Here is a 19,501-nt window from a genome sequence, read left to right on the forward strand (position 1 = left end):
ATTCAGGGGAATGTGTCTTAGTACTGTATGTATTTAGGGGAATGTGTCTTAGTACTGTATGTATTTAGGGTAATGTTTCTTAGTACAGTATGTATTTAGGGGAATGTGTCTTAGTACTGTATGTATTTAGGGGAATGTGTCTTAGTACTGTATGTATTTAGGGGAATGTGTCTTAGTACTGTATGTATTTAGGGGAATGTGTCTTAGTACTGTATGTATTTAGGGAAATGTGTCTTAGTACTGTATGTATTCAGGGTGATGTTTCTTAGTACTGTATGTATTTAGGGGAATGTGTCTTAGTACTGTATGTATTTAGGGGAATGTGTCTTAGTACTGTATGTATTTAGGGGAATGTGTCTTAGTACTGTATGTATTTAGGGGAATGTGTCTTAGTACTGTATGTATTCAGGGTGATGTTTCTTAGTACTGTATGTATTCAGGGTGATGTTTCTTAGTACTGTATGTATTCAGGGTAATGTTTCTTAGTACTGTATGTATTCTTAGTACTGTATGTATTCAGGGTGATGTTTCTTAGTACTGTATGTATTCAGGGTGATGTTTCTTAGTACTGTATGTATTTAGGGTAATGTTTCTTAGTACTGTATGTATTTAGGGTAATGTTTCTTAGTACTGTATGTATTCAGGGTAATGTTTCTTAGTGCTGCATGTATTTAGGGTAATGTTTCTTAGTACTGTATGTATTCTTAGTACTTTATGTATTCAGGGTAATGTTTCTTAGTACTGTATGTATTCAGGGTAATGTTTCTTAGTACTGTATGTATTTAGGGTAATGTTTCTTAGTACTGTATGTATTTAGGGTGATGTTTCTTAGTACTGTATGTATTCAGGGTAATGTTTCTTAGTACTGTATGTATTTAGGGTGATGTTTCTTAGTACTGTATGTATTTAGGGTAATGTTTCTTAGTACTGTATGTATTCAGGGTAATGTTTCTTAGTAGTATGTATTCAGGGTGATGTTTCTTAGTACTGTATGTATTCAGGTGGATGTTTCTTAGTACTGTATGTATTTAGGGTAATGTTTCTTAGTACTGTATGTATTTAGGGTGATGTTTCTTAGTACTGTATGTATTTAGGGTAATGTTTCTTAGTACTGTATGTATTCAGGGTAATGTTTCTTAGTACTGTATGTATTTAGGGGAATGTGTCTTAGTACTGTATGTATTCAGGGGAATGTGTCTTAGTCCTGTATGTATTTAAGGGAATGTTTCTTAGTACTGTATGTATTTAGGGTAATGTTTCTTAGTACTGTATGTATTTAGGGTAATGTTTCTTAGTACTGTATGTATTTAGGGTAATGTTTCTTAGTACTGTATGTATTTAGGGTAATGTTTCTTAGTACTGTATGTATTCTTAGTACTGTATGTATTCAGGGGAATGTGTCTTAGTACTGTATGTATTTAGGGTAATGTTTCTTAGTACTGTATGTATTTAGGGGAATGTGTCTTAGTACTGTATGTATTTAGGGGAATGTGTCTTAGTACTGTATGTATTTAGGGGAATGTGTCTTAGTACTGTATGTATTTAGGGGAATGTGTCTTAGTACTGTATGTATTCAGGGTGATGTTTCTTAGTACTGTATGTATTCAGGGTGATGTTTCTTAGTACTGTATGTATTCAGGGTAATGTTTCTTAGTACTGTATGTATTCTTAGTACTGTATGTATTCAGGGTGATGTTTCTTAGTACTGTATGTATTCAGGGTGATGTTTCTTAGTACTGTATGTATTTAGGGTAATGTTTCTTAGTACTGTATGTATTCAGGGTAATGTTTCTTAGTACTGTATGTATTCAGGGTAATGTTTCTTAGTACTGTATGTATTTAGGGTAATGTTTCTTCGTACTGTATGTATTTAGGGTAATGTTTCTTAGTGCTGCATGTATTTAGGGTAATGTTTCTTAGTACTGTATGTATTCTTAGTACTGTATGTATTCAGGGTAATGTTTCTTAGTACTGTATGTATTCAGGGTAATGTTTCTTAGTACTGCATGTATTTAGGGTAATGTTTCTTAGTACTGTATGTATTCTTAGTACTGTATGTATTCAGGGTAATGTTTCTTAGTACTGTATGTATTCAGGGTAATGTTTCTTAGTACTGTATGTATTTAGGGTAATGTTTCTTAGTACTGTATGTATTTAGGGGAATGTTTATGCAGAGAAGAGCACATTGATGGGCCATGTAAGCACAGGGGGATAGTCACTAGATGGACATGCAAGAATGGACAAGAGCAGTATGTTAGTGTTTGGAACTTCTGTCCTTTGTGACAAGGCCAAATAGTGACGACTCTATCTCTGCCTGTGTGGTTATCTGGTATTAGTGAATGTCTTTCAACGGCATTTCAGACTATCAGATTTCAGATTTCTCTGAACGTGTTTTAGTATATTTTATTGTTATGAAACTGTTAGTGTTTTGGCTATAGGGGAAACAATGAAAGCACCGCTATCAAGGTGCCATTATCAACACAAGGAATTATAGATTTTCTTAGTGAAAATAACACTTGTAGAAATTACAGCAGTTGAGGTAATATGTGACCAATTCAGTTGCTTTTCTTTTGACTATTTTTCCAGTCAATCTAATTGCACAAAAGAAGTATTACAGAACAACTATTTTGCTGATGAGATTCAAGATAGAAAATGATATAATGAAGTTTAGATAGATTACTACTTCATTGTATTAATGTAATAACAGTTTGCCAGCTCCCTAAACGGTTATCTAATTTAGCTACTTAACATCTAATAGAGACATGTATCAAATCTATCACAGATTTGTCTCTGCATGTGAACTCTTTCAGGTTGTTGGGTCTCCTTGGGTTACTCTAGCTATGGCCATAGCTTAACTCTGAAATAATAAAGTAACCAGTGAATATAACCAGTTATTATAACCAGTTAATATAATCAGTGAATATAACCAGTTATTATAACCATTTAATATAACCAGTGAATATAACCAGTTTTGGTGTCACTATTTGAATGTGTAATGTTTTAACGCTACTTCTGTAGTAGATATCACTAGGTGTAGGTGTTACTAGGTGTATATATCACTAGGTGTAGATGTCACTAGGTGTAGATGTCACTAGGTGTAGATGTCACTAGGTGTAGATATCACTAGGTGTAGATGTTACTAGGTGTAGATGTTACTAGGTGTAGGTGTAACTAGGTGTAGGTGTAACTAGGTGTAGGTGTAAGTAGGTGTAGGTGTTACTAGGTGTAGCTATCACTAGGTGTAGATATCACTAGGTGTAGATGTCACTAGGTGTAGGTGTAACTAGGTGTAGATGTTACTAGGTGTAGATATCACTAGGTGTAGATGTTACTAGGTGTAGATGTTACTAGGTGTAGATATCACTAGGTGTAGATGTCACTAGGTGTAGGTGTAACTAGGTGTAGAAGTCACTATGTGGAGATATCACTAGGTGTAAATGTCAATCGGTGTAGGTGTGAGTAGGTGTGGATGTCACTAGGTGCAGGTGTAACTAGGTGTAGATGTTACTAGGTGTAGATGCCGCTATGTGTAGATGTCGCTATGCGTAGATGTCAGTAGGTGTAGATGTCGCTATGTGTAGATGTCACTAGGTGTAGATGTCACTAGGTGTAGATGTCACTAGGTGTAGATGTCGCTATGTGTAGATGTCACTAGGTGTAGATGTCGCTATGTGTAGATGTCACTAGGTGTAGATGTTGCTATGTGTAGATGCCACTAGGTGTAGATGTCGCTATGTGTAGATGTAGCTATGTGTAGATGCCACTAGGTGTAGATGTAACTAGGTGTAGGTGTTACTAGGTGTAGATGTCACTAGATGTTGGTGTTACTAGGTGTAGATATCACTAGGTGTAGATATTACAATCTGTAGGTGTAACTAGGTGTAGGTGTTACTAGGTGTAGGTGTTACTAGGTGTAGGTGTTACTAGGTGTAGATATCACTAGGTGTAGATGTCACGAGGTGTAGATGTTACTAGGTGTAGATGTTATTAGGTGTAGATGTTATTAGGTGTAGATGTTACTATGTGTAGATGTTACTAGTTGTAGATAACACTAGGTGTAGATGTCACTCGGTGTAGATGTAGCTATGTGTAGGTGTCGCTATGTGTAGATGTTACTAGGTGTAGAGATCACTAGGTGTAGATGTTACTAGGTGTAGGTGTAACTAGGTGTAGATGTCACTAGGTGTAGGTGTTACTAGGTGTAGGTGTTACTAGGTGTAGATGTCACTAGGTGTAGGTGTTACTAGGTGTAGAGATCACTAGGTGTAGATGTTACTAGGTGTAGATGTTACTAGGTGTAGGTGTAACTAGGTGTAGATGTTACTAGGTGTAGGTGTTACTAGATGTAGGTGTAACTAGGTGTAAATGTCACTAGGTGTAGATGTCACTAGGTGTAGATGTCACTAGGTGTAGATGTCACTAGGTGTAGATGTTACTAGATGTAGGTGTAACTAGGTGTAGATGTCACTAGATGTAGATGTCACTAGGTGTTGATGTCAATAGGTGTAGATTTCGACATGTGTAGATGTCGCTAGGTGACGATGTCGCTATGTGTCGATGTCGCTAGGTTTAGATGTCGCTAGGTGTAGGTGTCACTAGGTGTAGATGTCACTAGGTGTAGATGTCACTAGGTGTTCAGCCCTATGCTGTGATTCCTCTATGGATTGACACTTTGTAGCTGTAAGTTAACCCTATAATATATCTATATTGATGTTACCATGTAATAACTGTGTTCCAGGATATGATATAATGAACAATGTAATAACTATGTGTTCCAGGATATGATATCATTAACCATGTAATAACTGTGTTCCCGGATATGATATAATGAACCATGTAATAACTATGTGTTCCAGGATATGATATAATGAACCATGTAATAACTGTGTTCCAGGATATGATATCATTAACCATGTAATAACTGTGTTCCAGGATATGATATATTGAACAATGTAATAACTATGTGTTCCAGGAAATGATATAATGAACAATGTAATAACTGTGTGTTCCAGGATATGATATATTGAACAATGTAATAACTATATGTTCCAGGATATGATATTATTAACCAAGTATTAACTGTGTGTTCCAGGAGAGTCAGTGGCTGGACAGTGTGTCTCTGCTGATTAAGGACTCATTTGAAGGAGAGATGCTGATGATTGACAACCTCTCTGGATCTGTCTTCCATCACTACTCTTCTACCTCTTCTCCTGTCTGGAAGGACTGTAAGAGCCACCCACAACTAGAGGTAAACACATGAACCATGCATATGTAGACGCACACACACACACACACACACACACACACACACACACACACACACACACACACACACACACACACACACACACACACACACACACACACACACACACACACACACACACACACACAACACACACAAACACACACAAACACACACACACACACTATCCCTGTTGCTAGTTGTGTCCATCACAATGATAAAGTGTAACGGACCACTCTGGAAAGTAATAACTGGGATTTGAACCTCTTCACCTGTCACTCTTCCTCTTTGCCTGACTGCAGATGCTGTCAAGCTATCAATCTGTCCTCTCCTCCTCTTTTACATGCTCCACCCATCTCTGATTTATCATGTCATGAAACCACCTCCCTCTCTTTCTCTCTCTATCCTGACGTATGTGTCTGTCCTCCAGCTATCTCGTGCGTGTGCGTGTGTGTGTGTGTGTGTGTGTGTGTGTGTGTGTGTGTGTGTGTGTGTGTGTGTGTGTGCTGAATGTGTGATTGTTGTGCCCCAGGGCATGGAGAGACAACTGCAACACTGATTCTTATTTAAACCTATTTTAAGGGGACAGTGGGCATGCCTTGGTGCATTAAGACATACACCATATATACAAAAGTATGTGGACACCCCTTAAATTTGTGGATTCGGTTATTTCAGCCACACCTGTTGCTGACAGGTGTATAAAATTGAGCACACAGCCATGTAATCTCCATAGACAAACATTGGCAGTAGAATTGCCTCACTGAATAGCTCAGTGGCTTTCAACGTGGAACCGTCATAGGATGCCACCTTTCTAACAAGTCAGTTTGTAAAATGTCTGCCCTGATAGAGCCCTGATAGAGCTACCCCAGTAAACTGTAAGTGCTGTTATTGTGATGTGGAAACGTTTTGGAGCAACAACAGCTCAGCCGCGAAGTGGTAGGCTACACAAGCTCACAGAACGGGACCACCGAGTGCCGAAGTGTGTAACGCGTAAAAATCATCTGTCCTTGGTTGCAACACTCACTACCGAGTTCCAAACTGCCTCTGGAAGCAACGTCAGTACAAGAACTGTTCGTCAGAAACATCATGAAATGGGTTTCCATGGCCGAGCAACTGCACACAAGCCTAAGATTACCATGCACAATGTCAAGTGTTGGCTGGAGTGGTGTAAAGCTCGCCGACACTGGTGCATTGGAAACGCGTTCTTTGGAGTGATGAGTCACGCTTCACCATTTAGCAGTCCGATGGACGAATCTGGGTTTGGCGGTTGCCAGGAGAACACTATCTGCCCCAATGCATAGTGCCAACTGTAAAGTTTGGTGGAGGAGGAATTAGTGTCTGGGGCTGTTTTTCATGGTTCAGGCTAGGCCCCTTAGTTCCAGTGAAGGGAAATCTTAACGCTACGGCATACAATGACATTCTAGACAAATCTGTGAAGGCCCTTTCCTGTTTCAGCATGACAATGCCGCCGTGCACAAAGCGAAGTCCATACAGAAATTGTTTGCAGAGGTTGGTGTGGAAGAACTTGACTGGCCTGCACAGAGCCCTGACCTCAACCCATCGAACACCTTTGGGATGAATAGGAACGCCGACTGCAAGTCAGGCCTAATCACCCAGCATCATTGCCCGACCTCACTAATGTTTTTGTGGCTGAATGGAAACAAGTCCCTGCAGCAATGTTCCGACACCTAGTGGAAAGCCTTCCTAGAAGAGTGGAGGCCGTTATAGCAGCAAAGGGGGACCAACCATATTAATGCCCATGATTTTGGAATGTTTGACGAGCACGTGTCCACATTCTTTTGGTCATGTAGTGTTTACAGGGTCTGTCTGGAAACAACCTAACAAGGGACTTGTGATAGTTAGGGCCCTAAGCTTCTCCTGACAACATCAGGGGCCTTTATCTCTGTTTCTCTGAACACATTCCATTCTCCCAGTCTATTTTCACCACCTTCTATCTCTCTCTGTATTGCTCCCTTTTTCTAATTATCCCCCCCTTCCCTACCTCTCTCTCCCCTCCTCCCTCCTTCTCCCCTCCTCCCTCCCGCTCTCCTCTTGCCTCCGGCATACTGCAGTGGTAATTTACTGCTGTATATGAGCCGTGAATCTCTCTTTATGAATCTCTTTGTCTCACTCACCCACAGGCACATGTTCATATAACGGCCCCCTCCCTCACCCCATTGGATTTCAATTGTCTCTGGTTTATGTGTCCATTCTCTCTCTCAGTTTTAGATAACTTTCTCTCTCTCCTTCACTTTCCCTTTCCCCCTTTTTTTCTCCATCACTCCTTCCACCTCTGCCTCTCTCTCACTCTCTCTCCCCCTCTCAATCTCTCTCTCTCCCTCTCTCTCACTCTCTCTCCCACCCTTCTCTCTCTCTTTCCCCCTTCTCTCTCTCTCTCTCTCTCGCTTCTTCTCCCCCTTCTCTCCTTCTCTCCTCCTCTCTCTCCCTCCCCCTCTACAGCAGATCCGGCTGGCAGAGATAGAGCAGGCATCTCTGAGGTCAGACCAAATGTCAGACAAGTCGTCGTCTCCGGCCCTACCTGATGACCTCAGCCTGGACGACCAGAGTGTCCACCAGCTGCTGGTGCGGGAGGGAAAGGTAGAGATGGAGAGATGGAGGGGTTATAAATGGGAAGGACTGTGAGGGCTATCTTCCTCTTTCTCCTCTACTACATCGTTCCTCCCTTTCCTTTACCCCCCTCCGGCAATTACACCTCTGTCTGCCCCATCCCTCGCTATCTTTCTACCATCCCTCCCTGTGCGTTATCCTTCCCTCTAGTTGTTTAATGCTAGTAGGAGTGTGTGGGGGTGGGGGATTGTGTGTTTATACACATTTTACTATACTTATGTGTTATGGTTCCTCCTGGCACCAGAGGGCGGTCTAGAGACTTTTATTGGACTGTGTCTTATTATTTCATGATTGTTTCCCCTGTAAGAGAGGTGTGTTTTCTGTTTCCCTTTGTTAATTCTTGAATTCAGTTTCCTGCATGTTTCCCCTGTGTGAGTTTCGAGTGCTGGTGTTTGTTGTTTTTGGTTTAAAAAATTCTGTATCGTTACATTCTCCATTATTCAAGTTAAGTATTTAAGTTTTTCCCAAGACGCTGATTCCTGGTCTGGTTCATTCTCTGCTCATTGGTTCAATTTACCTCACAATAATAGTAAGACTTAGCTGTTTGTGTGTGTGAGCACGAGAGACAGAAGTAGGCCTTAACCCACTAATGATCCAAATCAGAAAAGAGCTGTTCAATTCTACAACCAACTAAAAGGAAGCGATTCCCAACCTTCCATAACAAAGGCATCACCGACAGAGAGATGAACCTGGAGAAGAGTCCCCTTAGTAAACTGGTCCTGGGGCTCTGTTCACAAACAGAGCCCCAGGACAGCAACATAACTAGACCCAACCAAATCAGAAAAAAAAGATAATTACTTGACACATTGGAAAGAACTAACAACAAAAAAAACAGAGCAAACTAGAATGCTATTTGGCCCTAAACAGAGAATACACAGTGGCAGAATACCTGACCACTGTGACTGACCCAAACTTAAGGAAAGCTTTAACAATGTACAGACTCAGTGAGCATAGCCTTGCTATTGAGAAAGGCTGTGAAAGGCAGACCTGGCTCTCAAGAGAAGACAGGCTATGTTGCACAATGCCCACAAAATGAGGTGGAAACTGAGCTATACTTCCTAACCTCACGCCAAATGCATGACCATATTAGAGACACATATTTCCCTCAGATTACACAGATCCACAAAGAATTTAAAAAACAAACCCAATTTTGATAAACTCCTATATCTATTGGGTGAAATACCACAGTGTGCCATCACAGCAGCAAGATATGTTACCTGTTGCCACAAGAAAAAGGCAACCAGTGCAGAACAAAGATCATTGTACAACCCAAATACAACCCATATTTATGTTTATTTATTCTTCCTTTTCTACTTTAACTATTTGCACATAATGTGACATTTGTAATGTCTTTATTCTTTTGGAACTTTTGTGAGTGTAATGTGTACTGTTAATTTTTATTGTTTATTTCACTTTTGTTTATTATCTAGTTCACTTCCTTTGGCAATGTTAACATGTGTTTCTCATGCCAATAAAGCCCTTAAATTGAATTGAATTGAGAGACCGAGACCTTCCGGCTGTGTCCAGATAGCACACATGGCTACCAGGGTTGATGTGGGCCTTAATCAGTCATCTAGAAGGGATTTGAATCAGAAGTGCTCATAGCTGATAGTAATATCCAGATGAAGGTCCTAGGGAATCACTTTTAGCATTTATTTTATTACACTTTTATCTGAACCAGGAAGTCCATTGCAGATAAAGAATCTCTCTAGATAAAAGAGATTCCTTCTTTTCCTCAGAGACTAAGTGTGTATGCTAGCAGGCTAGCAGCTTGGACGCTAGCCGGCACTCCCTTCAGTAATAATGAAGTGCAGTACTGCACCCTATTATGCCCCACTCCACATTTAATTATAATAACAGACAACATAAACAGGTACAGTGTGTGTCAACATGTGTGTTTTCTCCCCCCAGGAGGAGAGGGGCAGTGACTCCCAGGGCTCAGAGGAGGCTGGCGGAGGAGGGGACTCCTTGACCCAGGCCCAGACAGGGGGGTCGAGGCACTGCAGGGCCCACAGTTCAGTAGCCGAGGAGGGGGCTCCACTCCTGGTGGAGGTGGGGGTCCATCAGAGACACAAGACCCCATCCCACCACAGCCCTGGTGAGTCCAGTCATACCCTCTGCTCCAGCCTTTCCAGCCTAATGTGTATTGCCGTATATGTGTTTGTATATCGGAGGGGTTGGGAAACAAAGCAACATTTCTATATATATATATATATATATATTTATATATATATATATATATATATATATATATATATATATATATATATATATAAATATGGACTAATTCAATGACTTGCAAAAGTATTCACCCCCCTTGGAATTATTCCTATTTTGTTGCCTTACAACCTGGAATTAAAATAGATTTTTGGGGGGTTTGTATCTTTTGATTTACACAACATGCCTACCACTTTGAATATGCAAAATATGTTTTATTGTGAAACATATAAGAAATAAGACCAAAAAAAACGGAAAACTTGAGCGTGCTTAACTATTCACCCCACCCAAAGTCAATACTTTGCAGAGTCACCTTTTGCAGCAATTACAGCTGCAAGTCTCTTGGGGTATGTCTCTATAAGCTTGACACATCTAGCCACTGGGATTTTTACCCATTCTTCAAGGAAAAAACTGCTCCAGCTCCTTCAAGTTGGATCGGTTCCGCTGTACAGCAATCTTTAAGTCATACCACAGATTCTCAATTGGATTGAGGTCTGGGCTTTGACAAGGCCATTTAAATGTTTCCCCTTAAACCACTCGAGTGTTGCTTTATCAGTATGCTTAGGGTCATTGTCCTGCTGGAAGGTGAACCTCTGTCCCAGTCTGAAATCTCTGGAAGACTGAAACAGGTTTCCCTCAAGAATTTCCCTGTATTTAGCACCATCCATCATTCCCTCAATTCTGACCAGTTTCCCAGCCCAGCTCTGTGGAGTGTATTGCTTAAAGTGGTCCTATGGACAGGTACTCCAATCTCCGCTGTGGAGTTTGCAAATCCTTCAGGGTTATCTTTGGTCTCTTTGTTGCCTCTCTGATTAATGCGCTCTTTGCCTGGTCCGTGAGTGTTTGTGAGCGGCCCTCTCTTGGCAGGTTTGTTGTGGTGCCATATTCTTTCCATTTTTTAATAATGGGTTTAATGGTGCTCCGTGGAATGTTTAAAGTTTCTGATATTTTTTTATAACCCAACCCTGATCTGTGCTTCTACAACTTTGTCCTTGATCTGTTTGGAAAGCTCCTAGGTCTTCATGGTGCCGCTTGCTTGGTGGTGCCCCTTGCTTAGTGGTGCCCCTTGCTTAGTGCTGTTGCAGACTCTAGGCCTTTCAGAACAGGTGTATATATACTAAGATCATGTGACAGATCATGTGACACTTAGATTGCACACAGGTAGACTTTATTTAACTAATTATATGACTTCTGAAGGTAATTGGTTGCACCAGATCTTATTTAGGGGCTTCATAGCAAAGGGGGGAAGACATATGCACGCACCACTTTTCTGTTTAAAATGTTTAAAAAAGAATGAAACAACCTTTTTTTTCACCACTTTTGACTATTTTGTGTAAATCCAAATAAAATCAATTTAAATTACAGGTTGTAATGCAACAAAATAAGAAAAATGACAAGGGCGATGAATACCTTTGCAAGGCACTGTAAAGTATATCTTATGTTTTCACATTATTGAGCCAAACCTGCAATAAAATCTTTACATCGGTGTACGCAACCAATAAACGTTTATTTGATTTGAATTGAGCTGAGCTAAGCTGAGCTGTACATAGCCAGCCCATCACAGTGCAGGTTGGTCCTACAATCTTAGAAAAAAGGGTTCCAAAACGGGTCTTCCCAATTAGAGGTCGACCGATTAATCGGAATGGCCGATTAATTAGGGTCGATTTCAAGTTTTCACAACAATAAGCCAAGGTAAGTTGCTAGCTAGCATTAAACTTATCTTATAAAAAACAATCAATCATAATCACTAGTTAACTACACATGGTTGATGATATTACTAGATATTATCTAGCGTGTCCTGCGTTGCATATAATCTGACTGAGCATATAAGTATCTAAGTATCTGACTGAGTGGTGGTAGGCAGAATCAGGCGCGTAAGCATTCATTAAAACAGCACTTTCGTGCGTTTTGACAGCAGCTCTTTGTTGTTCGTCAAGCGTTTTGACAGCAGCTCTTCGTTGTGCGTCAAGCATTGCGCTGTTTATGACTTCAAGCTTATCAACTCCCGAGATGAGGCTCGTGTAACCGAAGTTAAATGGCTAGCTAGTTAGCGCGCGCTAATTGTCGTTGTGTTGCTGGTTCGAGCCCAGGGAGGAGCGAGGAGAGGGACGGAAGCTATACTGTTACACTGGCAATACTAAAGTGCCTATAAGAACATCCAATAGTCAAAGGTTAATGAAATACAAATGTTATAGAGGGAAATAGTCCTATAATTCCTATAATAACTACAACCTAAAACTTCTTACCTGGGAATATTGAAGACTCATGTTAAAAGGAACCACCAGCTTTCATATGTTCTCATGTTCTGAGCAAGGAACTGAAACGTTAGCTTTCTTACATAGCACATATTGCACTTTTACTTTCTTCTCCAACACTTTGTTTTTGCATGATTTAAACCAAATTGAACATGTTTCATTATTTACTTGAGGCTAAATTGATTTTATTGATGTATTATATTAAGTTAAAATAAGTGTTCATTCAGAATTGTTGTAATTGTCATTATTACAAATACATTTTTTTTAAATCGTCCGATTAATCGGTATCGGGTTTTTTGGTCCTCCAATAATCGATATCGGCGTTGAAAAATCATAATCGGTCGACCTCTAGTCCCAATAGGATAACCCTCTTTGGTTCCAGGTAGAACCGTTTTTGGTTCCAGGTAGAACTCATATGGGTTCCATGTAGAACCCTGTGGGAAAAGTGTTCTACATTGAATCCAATAGGGTTCTACCTGGAACCAAATATGTACTACCTGGAAACAAAATGGGTTCTTCAAACGGTTCTCCTTTGGGGACAGCTGAAAGAACCCTTTTGGTTCTAGATAGCAGTTTATTTTTTTTGAAGAGTGTATTCATGGGTTGCACCTCCGTCGCTCGGTTGCATCATGACATTGTTATGAACGTTCTCAAGCCGCTCTCCGCCATAGTGGTGCCCGAAAGTCGAGTGATTCCCAGTCATTCTGAAAGGGGCCTAATGACTGTTTAATCTAAATTACACTATAGTGGCCTGGAAATACTATGACGTTGCTACAGAAGGCAAATAATTAGTAGGAAACATCTTTGCCATCATTATCATGTCGTAAAGTGTACTTTAGAGAGATGGCAATGTTGCCATTAGCTAGCGACGTTAGCTAGCTAAAATCCGGTCCTGGCCCTGCAATTTTAGCTAGTTATCTAAAGTTATACTGCATCTTAAGTCAATCTGGCAACATCATAATGATGACAACAGGTTTTCCTACTAATTAGTTGCTTCCTTTTGAAATGCCATCTTGTTTCCAAACCACTATAATGCACTTTAGACTAAATCTTCATTCATCTTCATTAGCTCCAATTGACAATGTATTAAGTAAAACATTCAGTCGGAACCAGGGCCTAAATAGAATCTTCAGAACAGTATTGTAACGCAATGTGCAATCCATGAATAGAGTGAATCAGATATCACAGTACAGTACAGTGTCATTGTTGCTCTCCCTGGAATGATGTGCATTATTTGCATGGTCTTTGTTAGTCTAATCATCAATATCAGTAATGACTGTTTATCCCTACAGGCTAAATGGATTCTATTTATGTGGTGTTTCACTCGGGATCTAGATGGAATAGTATATTTGCCTTACAGCCTTTCTCTCTGTCTCCAGGTGGCACCTCCTGCAGTAGCACTAAGGCAGGAGAAGGATCAGATGAGGGAGGAAGAGGAGGAGGAAGAGTAGGAGCGGCCAGTGCCTCTGGTTCTCCTGCTCTTATCCGTCTGCCAGTGGAGTTCTTCCACCCCGTGGCAGCAGCGGCCCTGCCGGCGCCCCCCAGGGCCAGAGTAGGGCGCCCCTCACGGGGCCTCAGACTCACCTCCCCGGCCTCCTGGTCCTCCCTGCACTCCCAAGGAGCCAACAGCCAGGTGCTCTGCACGCAGGTAAGACCTGGCCTACTGTATGCACTGTGTGTAACAGATACCAACACACTGCATAATGTAATTCCTGTAGGGTCTAATGTTAGATCGAGAAATGTACACAAACCTCAGGCTTCCCTCTGATTGGCAAATGTATGTGTCCACCCCCTTGTTATCTTTAATGAGTGTCCGCCACACTGTTTGGTGCTGTTATGACCCTTTTGTGTTGTACCCCATACACTGCCACCAGAGCAACCAACAGACTGTACAGTACACATTGCACAGCCTACAGTGTAGTCAGTCAAACATTGACTCTAATGTTGTTATTTATTACAATATCTCACTCCACATCTCCACCCTGCCCCTCTCGCTCTGCCCTCAGTACCCGTCCCATAGTGACTCGTCTCTGGCCAAGGGGAGTTCCGATGGCAGCCTCCAGACCACCCTAGAGGAAGGACTCAGCTTCAGTGTTTCGCCCCCTCAAGACCTGGTGTCCCCCCTCCCTCCTCTCCCCCTGCTCTGCCCCCCGCTCCCTGAGGACCCCTCCAGCTGCCCCCCAGGCCAGACTCTGAGACCGCGGCCCAGCCCCTCGTCAGGCCCTGCCCTCACCCTCCAGGCCACTCGGGGCCACCAGCGGAGCCAGAGCAGCGGCAGGGGTAGCATCAGCCCCGGCTACACCCGGGAAGACTCCATGGACCCCGTTCCATGTGACCTGGAGGACCTGGGCATCGGGATCAGTTTGTCTATCGGGGGGTGTGGCTCCAGCCAGGCGGGCAACAGCGAACACTTGTCGGAGACGCTAAGCAGTCTGTCGCTCACATCGTTGCTCTCGCCCGCCTCCCTGGCACCCTCGGGGGTGAAGAAATGCAACAGCACTGGGAGCTTGAATCAGGGGGCGAGGAGGGGGGAGGGGAGACAGATCCTAGGGTTGGAGTTGGACCACCAGGGCTTCCTGGCCAACCCTTGGGGAGAGAGTGGGGGAGGCAGAGGAGAGGAGGGACAGTTGGGAGAGGCGCCAGACCTCAAGGGGAAAAGCTCAAGCCAAACAACAGTAGGGTCCTGTAGTAAAAACAGATGAAGCCTGAATCCCTTGTTGTCTACTACCGCTCCTATTAGGATTCATCAACCCCTTACTGTTCCTCTCCGTTCCCCTCAGGCAGAGAGAAGTTTGACGTTTTTGACAACGTGTGATGTAATCCCATGAATTCCTTTAACCGAACCCCTCCCTCTCGCTCTATAAATATTTGTTTATGACCCCCCCTGTCCCATTTTGTGCTACCCTGTGGCAGTGGTTCAGGTGTGGAGGGTCAGAGGTCAAACGGTGGAAGGTTAAAGGGGATTACAGGTGTGGGGGGCTGGGATGGACCCCCCATCATACCCCTGTGGAGGAGAAGGACCCCCAGAGGAGGAGACAGACCAGGAGGGCTGCATCATCATATCAGGGAGATATACATAGAAGACGTAGCCAGAGACAAGCTGAGACAGAGATCTAACGAGAACATTGTGTCTGAACGTCGTTCCTGTTTTCCTGTTTGTTTTCATTTTTTGTTCGGCTTCACAGAAGTTTAAAATGCAAAAATAGAATATCTAACAAAACTGAGCTGATCAAGCCAACAGATTTGATTTATTTTTCAGTGTGGCTGTAAATCACAGTGTAGGAGGAGGCTGTATGTACGTTGCAGTGTAGGATGAGCCTGAATGTACGTCACGGTGTAGGAGGGCTGAAGCCAGATCTGTTGTGGTAGACGGAGGCTACAGGTCCTTGTGTGTGAAGTGGAAGAGGGTGAGGAGGTCTAGGTTAAACAGAGGTAGTGTAGAGGTCACCTGAGAAGGAGTTGTTATAGTGGAAGAGCTGAGACTTAGGTAGCAAAAGCATGTGTTAACTTATCATCACCATCACCTAACCCCTTCCCTCCATCTGTACTTTTCAGGACGGAGGTGTGTGTGTGTGTGTGTGTGTGTGTGTGTGTGTGTGTGTGTGTGTGTGTGTGTGTGTGTGTGTGTGTGTGTGTGTGTGTGTGTGTGTGTGTGTGTGTGTGTGTGTGTGTGTGTGTGTGTGTGTGTGTGTGTGTGTGTGTGTGTGTGTGTGTGTGTGTGTCTATGTGATAGTACAACAGGAAAAAGAGAGACAGAGAGATAGAGACCATACTAAGATCCCACTCATGCATGCAACAGTTTGTGAAATAGGCTCTTTTATCCCAACGTCACTCACTCAGAGAGAAGGACAGGGAGTGAATGAGAGAGACAGGACAGCCTGCTATATTCACTCACAGTAGCAAATTCTCTCTGTCAAAGACACTGACCCTCCTGAGACAAACAACCTGAGGTGACGAGACGAGCACCATTCACTCTGGGAGATGAAAAACTCACACCTGCATACAGTTGCTTCACAATGGAAGGTGTATGAAATTCAAACCTGTCACTTCTTTCTCTTTGTCACTTTGCCAAAGTAAGAAAGGAAGAATATATCAGAGATATGAATTCCAGACCAATAGAACCTCCTAGAAGATGGAGGCAGTTTGCCTGCATGATGGAATTATTGCATTTTACCCAAGAGTTTTAATATATATACCGAAGTGTATCAAGATGTCAATGTTGGGATGATAATTATAAAGTGGTTTCTATTCCAATATTTTTTTAGAATACAGAATAGGAGCGTGACAGTGTTGTCATGACTTTGTCCTTAACCTATACCTTACCCGTACGATTTCTCGTATAACTTATTGTCGAAAACCATTTGTCTGCAAGTGGCTTTCAGTTTTATAATGTGGGGTTAAAAATATATACTTTTTATTATTAAAAGTGTGTGGAGAGAACAACCAAGCAAAAAAATGTAAATAAGCTCAGTGTGCTGAAGAAAAAGTTCCCTTGGGGACAACTTTGGGAATTTCGGTTCCTCCTGGAATTTTGGATTTTGGAATCCCAAATGAAGACCAAAGGAGGGAAGGGCCATAATTTCGCAGCACAGGAGAACATTTCCTAATCACAGACATTCCCGGGACGAACAGGGAACGTTGTCGCTTAGCTTAGCCTCCTATGCTAACACCAAGATGAAAAAACATTGCTGATCTTTTTGAAAGCTTTAATTTGAGTGTCATACCAATACATGATGACACATCTAATTATTGACACATCAATGTTCCTTAGCATGGTTATGGGATTGCAATAGGATGCTTCTCCTTGTTTAAAAGATACACAATTCACTCACCCCCTCTATCTCTCTCTCTAACACACATCTGTAGTAGCAAACCCTAGTTTTGATATCAAGCTGTCACTGTAACGATGAATAAACATTGCATCTTTTCCCAACCTTTTGGTATGCCACTCAGTACATCTGAGATGAAGTGGCCATCTTAGCCTGACCTAGAATACACTTTTGGATCCCTGTTGGGGTTTTTTGGGGGGAGGGTTCTCATTGAGGTGATGAGCAAAGTTCGGTTTGACCTGTTTAATGAACTTCATTGACATTTAATTGAATCACTGGTGATTGTCATTAACATGTTTGTAACATGTGGGATATCAGTGAGTGATTATTGCTATGGGTTGTCTGTTACTATAACTTCAGGAGATGCCACTTTATTATTATAGTCCACACCTGGACCGTCTTGGTTAATGGTGGTGGGAATAGGTAGAAGTTGCCCCTAACCACTGATACAAGGTCAGATATTAGTTCATCCCCTTAATGTTTAAGGTTAGAATAAAGGGTTGGGTAATCTGATTCTAGATCTGTGGTTAGGGGCGACCTCAACATCCAGGTGTAAAACATGAGCGTGTGGGTTGACAGGAACCATAACGTGACCTTGAAGGGCTGTTTTAGCTTCAAAGATGTTCTCATAAATGACCAGATAAATCTCTAAGTCAATGAATATGGCATCAAAGGTAAGCCCAACGGCACAGCAATAAATGTTCTTATGTGTTTGCCCTGAGTACATGATGTCATAGTAGTTCTTATCTCACCACAGTATAATTGTAGCCTGTTGTATCATGTCCTTTTTCTGAGAAAACAATAATGTCATTGTGGAGTTTTTCTGCCTTCTGAACTAACAGCCACTAACAGAATACATTTCTGACTTTCCGGAGACCAATCAGGAGAGAGCTGGGCTGCCATTGGATCAGATGAACACGAGGTAATTTAGAACTCTGGGTCGAGAGATCAAACCACTAGAGAATAAAGTGTACATATGTCAACAGAGGAATAACCAGTGAGATGGTACAGTACTTTACACACAACATGCTGCAATGCACAGTGCCTGGTGTTGAGGTGTGTAAACGACAATATAAATCTGTACATAATTTTGAATGTATGCTATGTTATCAACAATAATGACAACACCTAAAAAACATGCAGTTTGTTGAGACTAAAAGCATACAACCAATCAAAACTTAAATTTTACATGATAGATCCACAGATACAATTGATATTGTATCATGGAATGTGAAGGGAATGAACAAGCCAATGAAGATCCACAAAATATCACACAGTGGGCCATGGACTTTTCCACATGTGCAGGGTTCAGAGAGAAACTAGTATTGACAGGAAGCATTTCCCAGAATTTTTTTTAACCTTTATTTAACCAGGAAGGGCTCATTGAGATTAAAATCTCTTTTTCAAGAGCGCCCTGGCCAAGATAGGCAGCACCAAGTCATTACAAAAAAATTACAAACAGACAACATGAAAAACTACAAGTAATCTACTAAAAACCATTGAATTCACAAGAGTATAAAACAGCAAATTAAAAACATTGACAGGTCAGGGAATCAGCCTCAAAATCCTTCATCAGTGATTTAAAAACACCAATCGGGACAAGTTCTTCCAGTTTAAAAATATTTTGTAAGGTGTTCCAAGACGATGGCGCAGAGTACATAAAAGCCCTTTTACCATATTCAGTTCGGACATTTGGAACAGTTAGCAGGATAAAGTCCAGCGAACGAAGAGAGTACCCACCACATTTATGAACAATAAAAATGCACAAATAAAAAGGTAGTAAACCCAAAATGGCTTTGTAAATAAACTGAGCCTACGAGTGACTAGAGAAGGCCAGCCAACCCTGGTATACAAAGTGCAGTGGTGCGTAAGGGTTTTGCAGTTTAAAATAAATCTCAAAGTGCCATGGTAAAGAGTGTCAATTGATCTCAAACACTGAGCGGAAGCATTCATATATAAAATATCCCCATAGTCTAGTAAAGGCATAAATGTAGCTGACACTAGCCTCCTTCTGGCTTCAAGAAAAACAGGCCTTATTCCTAAAATAAAATCCCAATTTCAGCTTCAATTGTTTTGTAAGTTGTTGAATATGCAATTTAAAAGAGAGGCCGTCATCAATTAAAATTCCAAGATATTTATATGAGGTTACAACCTCAATCTCCTTGCCCTGACAGGTAGTAATAGGTGAAAGGTTCAGAGGTCTATTTCTTGCATTAGAAAACACCATTAGTTTAGTTTTGTCAGTATTGAGGATAAGCTTCAATTGACACAAGGTATGTTGAACAGTATAAAAAGCAGTTTGCATGTTCTGGAAAGCTTTTGTAAGA

The 19,501-nt window shown here is 41.6% G+C and overlaps 1 protein-coding gene across 1 annotated transcript in view; it reads left to right on the forward strand.

The window, feature by feature from the left end:
- The window catches only part of cacna1ia (calcium voltage-gated channel subunit alpha1 Ia), a 156,583-nt gene extending 140,608 nt beyond the window's left edge, over window positions 1–15,975 (forward strand). The window contains exons 31-35 of the mRNA XM_042318564.1: window positions 5,093–5,248; window positions 7,706–7,843; window positions 9,785–9,971; window positions 13,725–13,993; window positions 14,352–15,975. Coding sequence (XP_042174498.1) covers window positions 5,093–5,248; window positions 7,706–7,843; window positions 9,785–9,971; window positions 13,725–13,993; window positions 14,352–15,047 — 1,446 coding nt within the window. The 3' untranslated portion in view covers window positions 15,048–15,975. The remainder of the gene's footprint in view (window positions 1–5,092; window positions 5,249–7,705; window positions 7,844–9,784; window positions 9,972–13,724; window positions 13,994–14,351) is intronic.
- The last annotated feature ends 3,526 nt before the right edge of the window (window positions 15,976–19,501 follow it).

Source organism: Oncorhynchus tshawytscha, unplaced genomic scaffold, assembly GCF_018296145.1.
Source record: "Oncorhynchus tshawytscha isolate Ot180627B unplaced genomic scaffold, Otsh_v2.0 Un_contig_3121_pilon_pilon, whole genome shotgun sequence".
NCBI classification, from domain to species: Eukaryota; Metazoa; Chordata; class Actinopteri; order Salmoniformes; family Salmonidae; genus Oncorhynchus; species Oncorhynchus tshawytscha.